The following is a 14080-nucleotide window of genomic DNA, read 5'->3' as shown; positions in this document are numbered from 1 at the left end:
TAAGGTTGAGATCTGCGGTTAGGCATCTTTATTTTTACTATTTACATTGTCCTCTATACTAATTCACCTCCTTCTTCAATGTTCAACCTCTTTCCCTCAACGAAGAACAGGAAGCATGCAACTTATTAATGACAAACCTGCACCCGTCTTTTGTTCCTATCCCTTTCATTTTCATTTTCATCATCATCGTCTTCTTCCTATCTCTGCTCTTACCAACTGCCGTCAACAGCCTTAGCTCTGCCGTAGCCACCGCTGACATATACAGAACTGGCACCTTCTGCCAAAGAGTTGAACACTGGTATTGTGAGATGTTGGAGAGAAGGGAGGTCAGATCTGTGGTGACAAGAAGGAGGTGAAGAGCTTAGACTCATGAAGGCAAAATAAAGAGATCAACTCATCAACATTCATGAAGATAATGAAGACTGAAGAGAGAGAAGATTGAAAAAAAAATTAAATAAATCATTAAATGCTCTAACATCCCTCATCAGATCTCAACGCTCGTTAGAAAGCTCCATGAGGTAGCTTTGCTGAAAACTCCCGTTGTCCCCTCAATGCTTGTTGGCTTTTATTTTTATTCAAACATAATCAAATGAACTTTTAATACTCCAACCTAAGTTTGGCCTACTCCAACTAAGGTTGGAAAGTTATCCAAACATAGCCTTAAATATGGCGTTAGCTGTGAAGCTACTTTTTTTGGCTTCTAGCGTTAGGTAGTTGCGATCAGTGGGGGTGTTGAATATTTACATAACAATTATTTTTTTGTTACCCTTTTTCTCTCTTCCATATGATGCTTGCACAAACTAGACTCAGACACGTGCATAATAATCAATGATTTATCTTTTCATTGTCTTTTAGGTTCTCAACTCCCAAGATAAAAAAAAAGAAAAATACACGTGAAAAACTTTTTAATTTACAACTGGAGAAAAATACGTTGAAGAATATTAATATTAAATTTTATTATTCTCAATTTAAATTTAAGATTTACGAAAAACACATATAATAAAAATTCAATTGCATTATTTTTAATTTAGTAATATTAAAATTCTACTAATCTTATATTCAATGCATTTTATATTTGTAATATACTTTTTTTAAAATTATTATTTTAAGTTTAATATTTTTTCCTAAAAATATCAAATTTTTCACAAAAATATATACAAGAAAGTTTGTATTTATTTTTGTCATTATACATCTTAACTGATTTTTGAATTAAATCATCCAAATAAATTTTAGTTTATTCAACTAACTTCTTAAAAAAATATATAAACATAAATTTTGTTAAAGTCACAGGCTTTTCTCTTAACCTCAATTTGCTAACTTTAATTGATTCTAACTTTAGTTATAAATTTTTTAATTCAAACAAACACTTAGCATCACTTTATCAGTGTATCAAATACTCATGATAATTTAGTATCACTCATGATCACCTTTTTTTTATAAAAAGGTTGGAATAATATTTTATTAAGAAGACTATGCAATAAGCCGTAATAATATTATCCTTACAACTTTTGACAAAATAAAAAAAAAGGAAGAATCAACATCAAGATAGTTTACAATGTTTTCTCATATATAAATTGATGATCATAAGAGTTTAGGTTTCATGCCATTTTAAGACAAACTCACAGTAAAGGTCAATTATCTTAATAAACAAAGAAAAGAAAAGAAAAACAAACAAACAAACAATGAAGAGTCATTTTGAATCAAAACCAGGAATGTGTATAGAAAACATAAAGCCACCAAACATGAGATGCTAACACCAGTGACAAGCAAATAGATGAAGTTTAAGAATAAGAGGCCCCTAAATCACTAGTTGTCCTGCACATAGATGAAAGGATTTAACATGACTTTATATTAATTCATGAAACCATTTTTGTTTTACCAATTCACAAAAGCATAATGCCTTTGGTTGTCTCCTCTCAAAATTTCTTCTCTCTATTTTTTTTTCTCTTCTTCCTTACCATCTCTGTTATAGGCTCCAACTAGGGTTTTTTCTTTTAATAATATCGTCAAGATAGGTAACTTTTATTTGGATTTTTCTTCATTATTTTAAATTTTAAATTTACATTAAAGGCATTCAATTTAATAGCAACAAAAATGAGGAGAGTTGAGAGTCAATAAAAAAGAGAAAACTTTTCTTTTAAATTATGAAGATATTATATTATTTTTTAGTTGTTTTTTTCATAAAACCCTATTTCCCCCCTTTTTTATTTTATTTATCTAGTTTACTTAATTTTATTGGGTTTTTTATTTTTAATTTACATTTGAAAGCTCGGACAAAATATGACGTTCATAAAAACTCAACCATAAATTTGAGCACCAATGTTTAAAGGTTATAAATCAAAAAAGTAAGGTGAAATAAGGTAGGAAAAGAAGTAGTTGGCTTACCTAAGGTTGTAGAGCTTTAAATCACCCCCACAGTTTGCTAATATGAAACCTTAGCAAAGCTCAAGTGTTTCCTTTTATTCTAACTTTCAATTTTTCTCTTGAAATGAACTCAAATCACATTATGTGAGTTTTGAAAACTCTAATGCATTCGCCATAGCGAGCAATTCAAAAAAAGCAACTTCATTAATTGTAAGGTTTTAGGTCCAAATTTGGCCCAATAATTTCTTGAACCCTAATTCAAACCTTCTTGGAGGCCCAATATGCCTAAATGACTTTCCTAACTCTATAATTAACCCATAATTAGTCCAATTAATTAATTAAATTCTCTATTCAATTTATTTAAATTCTTAATTAAATTTCAGGATGTTGTACTCTATTTGTTCATTTTTAGTGTGTCTTTGTTTATTTAAACCTTCATTCTCCCTCTTTCTAGATGGACAATTTAAAATACCTTGGCATTTGCAATTGTTGCAAAGTGACCTCGGTGCTTTTCTTTTTTATTTTTCCCATGTAATATTTCTTGTTTAAAAATAATATTTATATTTATGTGTTTATTGAAAAAAAATCACACATACACATATTTACATAAGCCTAAAAATTTATTATTTGTCATTATCATATTCTTCTCGTCCTCGTTACAAGGCATCTCTTATGAGAGATAAATAATTTTTGGAAAAAATTACACACACACACACACACACACACACATCTTTTATAAAGTTGACTTATTTATAAATAAGTCTCATAAAATTTAAAAACTATGATTGCTTCCTTTGAGACTGGGGTTTAATTTGAATTTGGATAAAAAAGTAATAATGCCGCTATTAAAAAAATATACATTATATCAATCAAATATTTTATAATTACTTCATCAGTAATTTACAACCATGATTTTAATTTTTTATAACAATAATTTCATATATAGTATCTAATAATTAAATTAAATGAATTAGTTCAGCTATTAAATGTATAAAGTTACAGTTGCAAAAAGTTAAAGTTAAAATTATAAATTATTGATAAAGTAATTGTGTTCATTGTGAACAATAAGTTATTAGGCATGACAGAGATGTTAAGTCTCAATTGATAATAAAGGGTCCCTGAGTCCCTTATCATGGTTTACTTAGATGTAAAAGATATGCAAGACTTGATAAAATAAGTGTTTGATTTTTATTAAAAACATTATGAAACGTAAACGGTTACAAGTTTGAATTGAAGGTGAAATTAATTGATAAACCTAAGAACTATGGATGCAAAATGCAAGTCTTTTTGAGTGTTTTCTGTTGTCTTCTCTTGTGATTTGGTGCTCTATTTATAGTGACAGAGTGGCGGTAGCTTGTTCCTTAGAATCTGGAATGTTCTTGCGAATAATAAGGGATCCTATGAAACTCACAGCATGGTCTTTAATCATTATCTTCTATTTTTAGTAACTAGTCCGTCTCACTAAGATACTCGAGCACAATGATGTTGTTCCCATAAGATCCGAGATCGTTTGAGGTCAGGTTTTTATGTGCCAATAGTCCACAGAGTGAGTTTGCAACTACCAGGATTTTCAACATGTGTATTTGGCCATGGCTTCCCATTAAGTTTAGAGTTAGCCCTTTTGATTAAGTGATTGATTAGGCCAGATTCTTTAGTCACTTGGCCTGTATGGCTTTATAGCCTATTCAAATATTTTGGCAAGCGGCATTTCATGTTTAGCCCAAACAAATTGTAAATAATTAACGTTAAACTTTGTTAGTATTATGTGATTATTTAATTATTAGATATGTAAAATTATAGTTATAAGAAGTTAAAATTATAATTGTAAATTACTGATAAAGTAGTTATAAATTAATTATTTGATTGATGTAATGTATATTTAATAGTGGTATTATTGTTTTTGAAGCCTAATTTTAAATTATACTTAAATCTCAAAGTACTTGATTGTGGTTTTCAAATTTCACGAGACTTATTTATGAATAAGTTTGTTCTATGAGACTTATATGTAATTTGCCCTAATTTTTATTACAAGTCAATTGATCTTATGTTACTTAATTTTTTTAATATTATTTTTATTTAAAAACATTAACTATAAAACAATGAAAAAACAAATAAGATTTTTTTAATCTAAATATGAATAAAATAAAAAAAAATATTTCGTTTTGAAAAAAAATTGATAAACTTTTTTTTTGAAAAAAATTAATCTTTTAGTTCTCCAACTTTTAAGTCATTTGTAACTCAGTCCCTCAACTATGACTTGCTGTGACTCAATCCTTCAACTATAACTCGCCTTTGACTCAGTTCCTCAACTTTTGAATCACTTACAAATTAGTCCCTTAATCTTTGTTAATTTTTTTTTCATATTAGCTTATATCTCACATTAATGAATAAGAAGAGGATATTTTAAAATAATATATGAGTATTTTTTTATCCCTCTTATTTGATAAAAAAATTTTAAAAAAATTAAAATATAAAGACCAAGTTATAGATAAATCAAAAGTTGAGGGATTGAGTTGCAGCGAGTTATAGTTGAGAGATTAAGTCGCAGCGAGTCATAGTTGATGGATTGAGTTACAAGTGAGTTAAAAGTTGAAGGAATAAAAGATTATTTTTTTTTAATAAAGTAGTTAGAAGCTTTTATAAATTAAAGACAAGACTACATGAGTGATATGCCTTGAAGAAAATATATCGTTTTAGCGTAAATTAAAGGATGGATTAATTAATAGAACAGGATCAATGTTGCGCGCGGTTGAAGAGCGTGAAACTAAATGGGGAGAACGGATTCAACAGGACACCGCAGCGTTCCCCGTCTGCTTCCGCGAATGTTAAAGGATGAGCTTGACAAGAACCGTGGAGCGTGACACGCGCGGGACTAAAGCGTGGATCTGAGTTTGCTGAGAAAGACCAACATCTATTCTTTCCCGGTTGGGGTGGGTTAAGCGACCTTCGTTGCGCTATCTCTTTTGTGACCTCTATCTTTATTTTTCTGAAAATCATTTTATTTGCTAATCTCTCCAGTGTCCTTCTCCCATTCCCTTCTTCCCCGAATTCACCAGCTTACCCCTTTCTTTACGATTTCGGTTTTGATCATTCTAGGGTTAGGGTTGTGATTCCTTTTCCTTCGATCTTCGGCAAGCCCCGTTTGCTGTTTTCTGCTTAGCTTATTTAGTTTATTTAATCAGTGTGTGGCTTGAGGAGCCTCCCGTCTTTGGGAAGGAGCAACCATGGGAGGTGACAGTGCCGTTGATGATGCCACCGCCCCCCAGTCCAAGGGCGGTGATGGAGTGAGTATCAACATTCGATGCTCCAATGGTTCGAAATTCTCGGTTCTGATTAGCCTCGAGTCCACCGTCGGATTGTTCAAGGAGCTAATCGCTCGGAATTGCGATATCCCTGCCGATCAACAGCGGCTGATTTACAAGGGCCGGATCTTAAAGGACGATCAAATCCTGCAAAGCTACGGTATTCCCGATCTTGCTAGTACTTGCATTTCTGGCTTCTCCTGTAGAATTAAAATTGATTCGCTCTTTGTTCCGCTGAGTCGTCGTCTATGAGGATTGCTTTACATTAATAGCCGCTGTGAAATTATTGTCGTTTGTTCAAGAAATCTAATTGTCTTCGTGGTATTGGTCGGTTTCACCTTTTTAACTCTTTAATGGTAGAACAATGGGGCTAATGCCCAAGAGAAAAACGCTTGGTTTCAATTTATATTTTGAAGAAATACGAAAAAAGTAATCACAGTCTTATAGGTAAACATGGCTATGAAATATTCTTATGAATTAAATGATGTTTGGGTAAGCATCGAGCCTTTGTTTAACTTGGAACTCTTTGGTACTTTGTTGACAGATAATAGTTACAGTACTATATTGCTGGCATTCTTCAAGCAATGACTTGTGTGTGTGTGTAATTGCATGGAGGTATTCATGCTGTCGCTGATAGATTATAAGATCATTATGCGGTAGGCTTGTCAAAGAAATTGACCAATTTAAAAATGTTGAGTTTTTGGAATGGATGCTTAGATATTGGATGGAAAGCTTGCAAAAGAAATAATGCCTTGTTTTTGTTGTTGTTTTTACTTGGGGAAGATCGCAGTATCTTGCTGCTTTTAGCTCACTGGAAGCCGATGGTGCTTAATAAGTCATACATAATTGCATATAACTAAATTTTTTGCTTTTACTTCTTAATTCTCATCAGGATAAGTTTATGTAATATTAGTCCATTTTTTAATTCCTAAATAAAGATTGGATATATGTAGGCACGGGATAAGGTTTTATAGGTTTTTCCGTGCTGGCTGATTGGAACCTCATGTTTATCCCTTTAGTCAAGCGCATGATTGATTTGAGATTTCACACATTCATGGTGGCTTACCCCAATAGATGCTAGATTCCGTTCTTATTGAGTGTAATCGTAGAATGATATAACCATACAGACTTTGATATGAAATGGTAATTGCCTAGCCTTAAATGGGGTTTATTACATTGTTCTTTTCTATTATTATTGTTAGATTGATTTGTATTAATTTGATTTGATTTGTACTAGAATTTGAATACACACAATTGTAATTCGCACCTAAACTTATTTCTTTTGTAAGAATCTTCAGTTGCTTACTTTTTTGGCTTGTATTTTTTATTTTTTTTTTGTTTAAGTACATGTAACCAATTTTTTGTCCAATCTTGAAATTCATTTTTTAGGCGACAATTCAAGTCACTTTTTTTTTTTAGTGGTCCATGATTGGTCACATTATAAATTTGATCTTGACCTCGTTCACATTAAAATTCTTCATTTCTTGAGAGTACATTCGTGGATGAGCTAATATAACCTGGATTTCAATTCATATTTGTCAGGTTTGGAGGCAGATCATACAGTTCATTTGGTTCGTGGCTTTGCCCCAGCTGCTGCAGCCAGTACAGCTAGTGGGACCAATACCAGTGGTGCAAATACCACAACAAATAATGCCAGAAGTGCTGCTAATGAAGGTGGGGGTCTTGGAGGTTCTGGTTTTGGAGATTCACTGTTTCCTGGACTAGGTGTCAATGGGCTTGGGGGAAGTGGCATCAATGGCTTGTTTGGAGCAGGCCTACTGGATCCTGAACAGATGCAGCAATCATTTATTTCTAATCCCAATATGATGAGAGAAATGATGAACACGCCTGCTATACAGAATCTACTTAATAATCCTGAGATAATGCGGAGTTTTATTATGAGCAATCCACAATTACGAGAGCTTATGGACCGAAATCCTGAGCTAGCACACATACTTAATGATCCAGCCACTCTCCGTCAAACACTTGAAGCTACAAGAAACCCTGAGATCATGCGTGAAATGATGAGAAATACAGACAGAGCAATGAGCAACATTGAATCTTCTCCTGAGGGATTCAACATGCTGAGACGCATGTATGAAAATGTTCAAGAGCCATTCTTAGATGCTACAACAATGGCTGGTAATACAGGAAATGACAACTCTAACCCGTTTGCTGCACTTTTGGGCACTCAAGGTGGACAAGCCACGGATCGATCTACTAATCCTTCAACTACCAGTGCTGATGCAGCCGCTGGCTCTCCCTCCCCCAATACCAACCCACTTCCTAATCCTTGGTCCTCTACTGGATGTAAGTTTTTGCTATCTTTTCTTTTCCTCTACTACAGAGAAGCACTTTTCCTTATTTTCTTAAAAAAATTATCCATTTTACAGCTGGTAGCTACAATTTTTTTTTTGGTTGCTTGTGACAATTCTAGTGCTGATTGTTGTTAACTATTGCAGCTGGAGGTACTCAAAATAACACTGCAAGGACAACTACTGGTGGGGAGAGTAGGCAGCAGGCACCTGCTGGCTTAGGAGGATTTGGTCTGCAGGATTATCAAGGTCTGCTGGGTGCTATGCCTGATCCCTCCTCGTTGACCCAGTTAATGCAAAATCCTGCTATTTCACAAATGATGCAAAGTATCCTTTCCAACCCACAGGCTTTGAACCAGGTATTTTCATGAACCTTACAAGCCTGATACAATACAATTTGAACATGTGCTAAACTTACTCTATCATTAATTTACCTTTAGATTCTTGGTGTCAATCCTGACCAGCGTGGCTTACCAGATCTAAATTCTCATCTGAGAGAAGTGATGCAAAATCCTGAGTTTCTTCGCTTGTTGTCTTCACCTGAGACAATGCAGGTAGACACATTTAAGTTCTACATCCATTGATAAAAGTTCACTGAATATTCTTTTCAAGGTTCCAATGCCCGAACTTGCTGTCAGTTTGATCAAGCTGCAATTTATGTTGTAGACTTATGTGGTAAATTCTAGAATTTTTTTTAATATCAAATTAACAATCCTAGTGTCTGAACTTGTTGGCTGGAGGCAGCACAGGTCAAATTGTTAGTTAGTGTAGCCCACCTAGATAAATTATTTTGACATTTTGTGCTTTCTAATATGTTGTTTTACTCACAGCAAAAAATTTGATTGTTTGACATGTGATGGGGTATGATGAAAAGGCGGCATTGCTTCCCTTTGCAACTGGGCTCTTGGTTTCCTTTTTCTTTAAGTAATTTTCTCTGACTCTCTGTTTATCTATTTTTCACTTGCAGCAACTCTTGTCTTTTCAGCAAGCTCTTCTTTCACAGATTGGTCGGTCACCATCAACACAGTAAGTAATGGAACAAACTTCCCTTTCCATTCTCACATGGCATCTGGTTATAGCTTGTAAGGATTGTGAAAGGAAACAAAATCTTCCGCTACATTTCTGCTTAGATGGATAATTACTGTAACATTTGAAGGTCTCAATCCTATTGCTGGCTGCTGTAGTTTTTTTTTTTCAGGCCTAGCATCCAATGCATTATGTTGTAGCTTCCTTGGCCTTGGCGCATTTTCTGATTTACTTTAAGCAGTAGTTTGAGCATTCATGGCGATTAATTTAGCAATTCATTACTATAGCTTTCTTCATCTGTTATCATGATTATTGGTTATTATTCCTGAAATGGAGGCTTTTATTATTTGTCTGCTGTCTTTTAAATAATAATGATGATAATAATAATAATTACTGAATGCTGATTCGAACGTGTCAGTGTGAAACTCCAATTGTTCAGATGGTTTTGCTCAAAGTGACTAGTTAGTGATAGTTTTCTTGACCTGTTGGCCAGCATGATCTGTAATTCTTCAGCATTATGTCCTGGCTGGAATTTTGTACTTGATTACCATTTTGGCTTTTGCTGTGGGTCTAATATTAGTCTGGTATTCTCTTGCAGGGAGTCAGGTCAGACTGGTGGAGGCACTGGTATGCAACACTTTGCATCCTGTTTGTTTCTGCATAGAATGCTATGGTTTCTCTGTTTGATTTGGAATGTGTTGGCGCTATAGCCTTGCTTTGGCAATCCAAATTGCTTTACTATTGCCCGCATAACTAACATCAGTTTGGTTTATAATTTTTTGAGTAAATGCATTAGTTAGTCTCTGCTAGATTACTTCCGTTTTACTTTAGTTCTTGTAATATTAAGCCTCTTAACTTAATCCCTAAAAGATTAAATTCTCCACAGTTTTACCTGCATAGTTAAAGATTCTCAATCTATACTTTTGAACATTCCCCCCCGTCAAAATGGTCTCTCCAGAAAGATTTCGTGGCTCTCTAACACTGAAATCTTAGCTTGTTTTTGTGTTGAAGTCACCTGAATAAGGTCATGTTTTGAGACCCTATTTTGCCTAATGATGACACTATTTTGATTGGGGATTAATATTTAGGGGGTTTAAATCGAGAGGAGAGTAATCTTTCAAGGACTAGACCAGTAAATTACCTGATTTTATCAAATCAGTTGAGCATTTAAGAGCAGGATGGAGTCTCTTCTGTTTCTAATAATGAGAACTGGGCATTTCTTCAGTGCTTTCTAAAGTCAAGTGGTTAGATTTTAAGTGGATAATCTGTAATGCGACTGTTCGCGGTTGTCTTTAAGGTGTAACTTGGTACACAATTGTCTCACATTCTTTAGCATTCTGGATACCATCCTTAAGATAAATGTATTAATATTTTTTAAGCTCTTTTGGCTTGAGAACTGGAATATAGGGATGAGACACTTGGTATATTGTCAAAGTTAAGGAAGCTGACAGTTGTATGGTGTAAAATCCCTGCTATTTTTGAACAGTATGAGGTATCAACCAAAAAAGACACTATCCCATGCCTTTTAGTATATCGGGTTGATGCGAGACATCTATCAGCATGCCAAATATATAGGAATTTTGGATGCTATCTAACATCCAATATATCAAGATCAAGATGATAGTGTATCAAGCGCCACCTAAAAGGCATGCATTAAATGTATCTCCACCCATCAAAGAGGAAGGGTGGGTGACCGTATGATGAAGTGTAAGAATTAATATATTTTGAAGAAACCTCCTATGGAAGGAAACCTATTTTAATTTTATATTTTTTTTACTTTCTGTTTTTACTTCATTTAGCAAGCGGGTTATTTTATCATTTCATGTATTAAGTGGGCTGCAAGTTGATGTTTCATTATAGTGGAGGAAACCTCAAGTTTATATATAGATGTTGCTTATGTAACTTGGAGGCAAATTTGATGAATGAACTTATTTGAGATACTCTGAATGCTCTCTCCCTCCACTCTGTGTTCTCTCTCTCTCAGCCCCTTCTCCCTCTCTGTGCTATGCTTCCTCCTCTCATCTCTCTCTCTATATTCTGTCTCTCTTCTTTCCCTCTCTATTCTCGCCCACTGTCTACCACTCTCTGTTTCTATTTCTTCTCCCATTCTCCCTCCGTTTAAATCGTTGCAAGTGTGTGTTACATCTATTTGGTATTGGAGCCTGTGTTTTTACCACCCTTGGTTGCTTCCGTCTCCTGAAAAACGAAACTCACCAGAAAAACCCTCGTACCCTCTGTTTTAACATTGCTTGAGATGAAATGAAAAACCCACTGCTCGAAGTCAAAAGCCAAAACCACCACCACCACCACTACCATCATGTTTGGAAGGAAGATTCCAGTTGGACCCATAAGCCTGGCCTCTGTCAGCTACTAAATGTGCCATCACGCACTGGAAGAGCTCTTTGCATGTGGACTTAACATGCAGCAAGTGCCGTTGATAGCTCCTCATGTGTGGATTTCAAGTGCCCACTCGCCATCCATATAGAAGCCTCCAGAACCTTTTTTTTCTGTGGTTTCTGAGTTGTTTTGTAAGGTTTCCTCTGTCACGACCAATTTGAGGGACAGGAATCCTCATCTAAGGCTGAGTTGGGGGTAAAATTTCATCTTTTAGGCTTCCACAGCTATGTTGATGTAGCCTATGTGCAGAAAATCATTTGCAGGAGTTTAATTTGCGTTTGTTGTGTCCCAAATTATTAATAGTTATCTTGAGGAATCTCGTAATGCTAATAAGGAATATAGGGATAAAAAAATTTCAAGAGTTGAAGGAGTATATGAATAGTAAGGTTGATGAAATCTTAAGGGCTCTCAAAAGTGTTTGAGTGAACATGCTATGGAATTTTTTTTTTCAAGACCTAGAGAGGATCATGATGCTATCATGGCACTAGAAAATAGTATCCTCATCAACAATCCTTCACCTATGTTAGTTACACAAAAAGGGGATACTAACGGTACTAGTGGTCTTGAAATTGGAAGCTTAGCTATAGAAGAAGTCAAGGCAATAACTGAGGTTGGCACAAATGTTATTAAGAAACAAGAGAAAGAGGCTGATTCAGAAGAAATCTCCATGAAATATGAAGGCGTTAGAGTCTTGAATTGAATCAAGGTTTCAAATTGGTGGCCAAAGATCTTGAGTCATATGCCTTAGAGATCTATCTAGTTAGGGATTATGACAAGAGGAGTGTTCAACTTCACCAAAATCCAAGTCTCTCTTTAGTTATGAAAGGACGGATTGTTTTCCCATTTGATAATAACCTTTACAACTATCACCTTGTTCAGTGGAAAGGTTTTCCTAATCACTATCATTAGATTGCTCACTCTCCACAAGATCTCTGTTTTCACCACCTTGTAAGTTGGAAAGGATCTCCAGATTAGCTGCTATTTGGGGGTTTCCCTGCATTGAACTTCATTAGAGTTACATCAACTTCTTTACTCTCCGGAAGAGTTCCATCAAGCATGGGAGAAATGATGAAGTATAAGAACTAATATATTTTGAAGAAACCTGCTATAGAAGAAAACCTATCCTAATTTTATATCTTATTACTTTCGGTTTTTACTTTATTTAGCAAGTGGGCTGTTTATCATTTCATGTATTAAATGGGCTGCAAATGTTTTCTCGTAGGGGAGGAAACCTCTAGTTTATATATAGACGTTGCTTTTGTAACTTGGAGGCAGATTTGATGAATGAACTTATTTGAGATACTCTGAAACTCCCTCCCTCCGGTCTGCGTTCTCTCCACCGCGGCTCCTTCTCCGTCTTTGTCCTGTGATTCTTCTTCTCATTTCTCTCCATATTCCATCTCTCCTCTCCCTCTGTTCTCGTTCTCCCCTTCTCTCTCACTTTGTTTTCTGTTTCATCTCCCATTTCCTTTCTGTTTGAGTTAGTGTGAGTGTGTGTGTGTTGCATCACCGTGGTTTATGATGCAATCTTTGTTTGATTGCTAGCAGAAAGTGCAGACAGATGGAGATCCTCATAATTAGTTTTGAATGTTTTTAATTGGCAGGAGCGATGAATAACTCGGGGTTGGAGATGTTGATGAACATGTTTGGTGGACTTGGAGCTGGTAGCCTTGCTGTTCCAAACAGATCAAATGGTTAGCATTGTTGTTCTGTTCTTTCTGAATGGATTTTCATTTTTACCTTTAAGAAGAGATTTTATACTGCTCCCACTTACATTTTTATCTTTTCAGAGCCACCGGAGCAAATGTATGCTACCCAGTTGTCGCAGCTTCAAGAGATGGGCTTCTTTGATACGCAAGAAAACATTCGAGCGCTCATCGCCACTCAAGGGAATGTTCATGCAGCAGTCGAACGGCTTCTGGGGAACTCTGGCCAGTAGTGGATGACAACCCCTCTTGCAAAGGTCCATCAGGTGCGCGGCCGAGATTGATCTCTTTTGAACTCAGGTGGGTATAAATAAAATCTGAAATCTTTTTTTAAAAAATTATGATTGCCATAGCTGAGATGGTGTAGGAGGTTGTACTATTGGACTGTGATCTCGCCCTTTCCTTAATTTGGAATTTCGATAGCCCTATTTTCTTCATGTCCATACTTATATTACATTGTGTCATATCATTTGTTTGTCAAATTTAGTTACCGTATACATTCGCAGTGTATGGAAACGTGTTTACACTTTCATTTTTCCTATGCAAATGGGCATCATAATTTTCGAACCTTGTATACAGGAGTAAACCCCCTTTCACTTTTGTTTTGCGCTTCATTTGACACAAGTTAACATTTAGTTCTATAAATTATTTTTAACTGGTGTAATCAATGACATATTATAATTCAAATGCCCAGGCACATCATGATTTTTTTTTTGGTGCCAGAGTGCAGCTTGAATTTACATGATGTTAACAGTTTTTTCACCCTCTATTCAATAATTTCTTTTAAACCTTATGACAATTGTTAAAACTTGATATTGAAATAAAATTAATGGAGGGAGGGCGAGGCATGTGCTCTTGTATGGATATTTAAAGTTGGCTTTCTACAATGAAGAATTAATTAAGATTGGTGATTTTGGACTTATTTGTTTTAGCTTATTTTATTTTATGGGAGAGTTATTTTTTGGAAAAA

General features: G+C 34.9%; 1 protein-coding gene across 2 annotated transcripts; it reads left to right on the top strand.

The window, feature by feature from the left end:
* The first annotated feature begins 5139 nt into the window (after positions 1–5139).
* On the top strand, positions 5140–13684 carry LOC129322104 (ubiquitin domain-containing protein DSK2a-like). Of its 2 annotated transcripts, XM_054968153.1 has the most exons (9): positions 5140–5294; positions 5547–5826; positions 7209–7976; positions 8129–8340; positions 8422–8535; positions 8949–9007; positions 9606–9634; positions 13009–13098; positions 13195–13684. In XM_054968153.1, the coding sequence occupies exons 2-9, from the start codon at positions 5589–5591 to the stop codon at positions 13341–13343; spliced, it is 1659 nt and encodes a 552-aa protein (XP_054824128.1). In that variant the 5' UTR covers positions 5140–5294; positions 5547–5588; the 3' UTR covers positions 13344–13684. The 2 variants fall into 2 exon arrangements, with proteins under 2 accessions (XP_054824128.1, XP_054824127.1); XM_054968152.1 differs by lacking the exon at positions 5140–5294 and having other exon boundaries at positions 5301–5826.
* The last annotated feature ends 396 nt before the right edge of the window (positions 13685–14080 follow it).

Source organism: Prosopis cineraria, unplaced genomic scaffold (genome assembly GCF_029017545.1).
Source record: "Prosopis cineraria cultivar Desert tree isolate PC_DT_omini unplaced genomic scaffold, ASM2901754v1 PC10, whole genome shotgun sequence".
NCBI lineage: Eukaryota > Viridiplantae > Streptophyta > Magnoliopsida > Fabales > Fabaceae > Prosopis > Prosopis cineraria.
This window is presented reverse-complemented; position numbering and strand designations above follow the sequence as displayed.

Coding starts and splice junctions, on each gene's coding strand:
- LOC129322104 (XM_054968153.1), top strand. CDS start 5,589: ATGGGAGGTGACAGTGCCGTTGATGATGCCACCGCCCCCCAGTCCAAG. Junction 8,341..8,421: donor ACCCACAGGCTTTGAACCAG/GTATTTTCATGA, acceptor ATTTACCTTTAG/ATTCTTGGTGTCAATCCTGA. Junction 9,635..13,008: donor TCAGACTGGTGGAGGCACTG/GTATGCAACACT, acceptor TTTAATTGGCAG/GAGCGATGAATAACTCGGGG.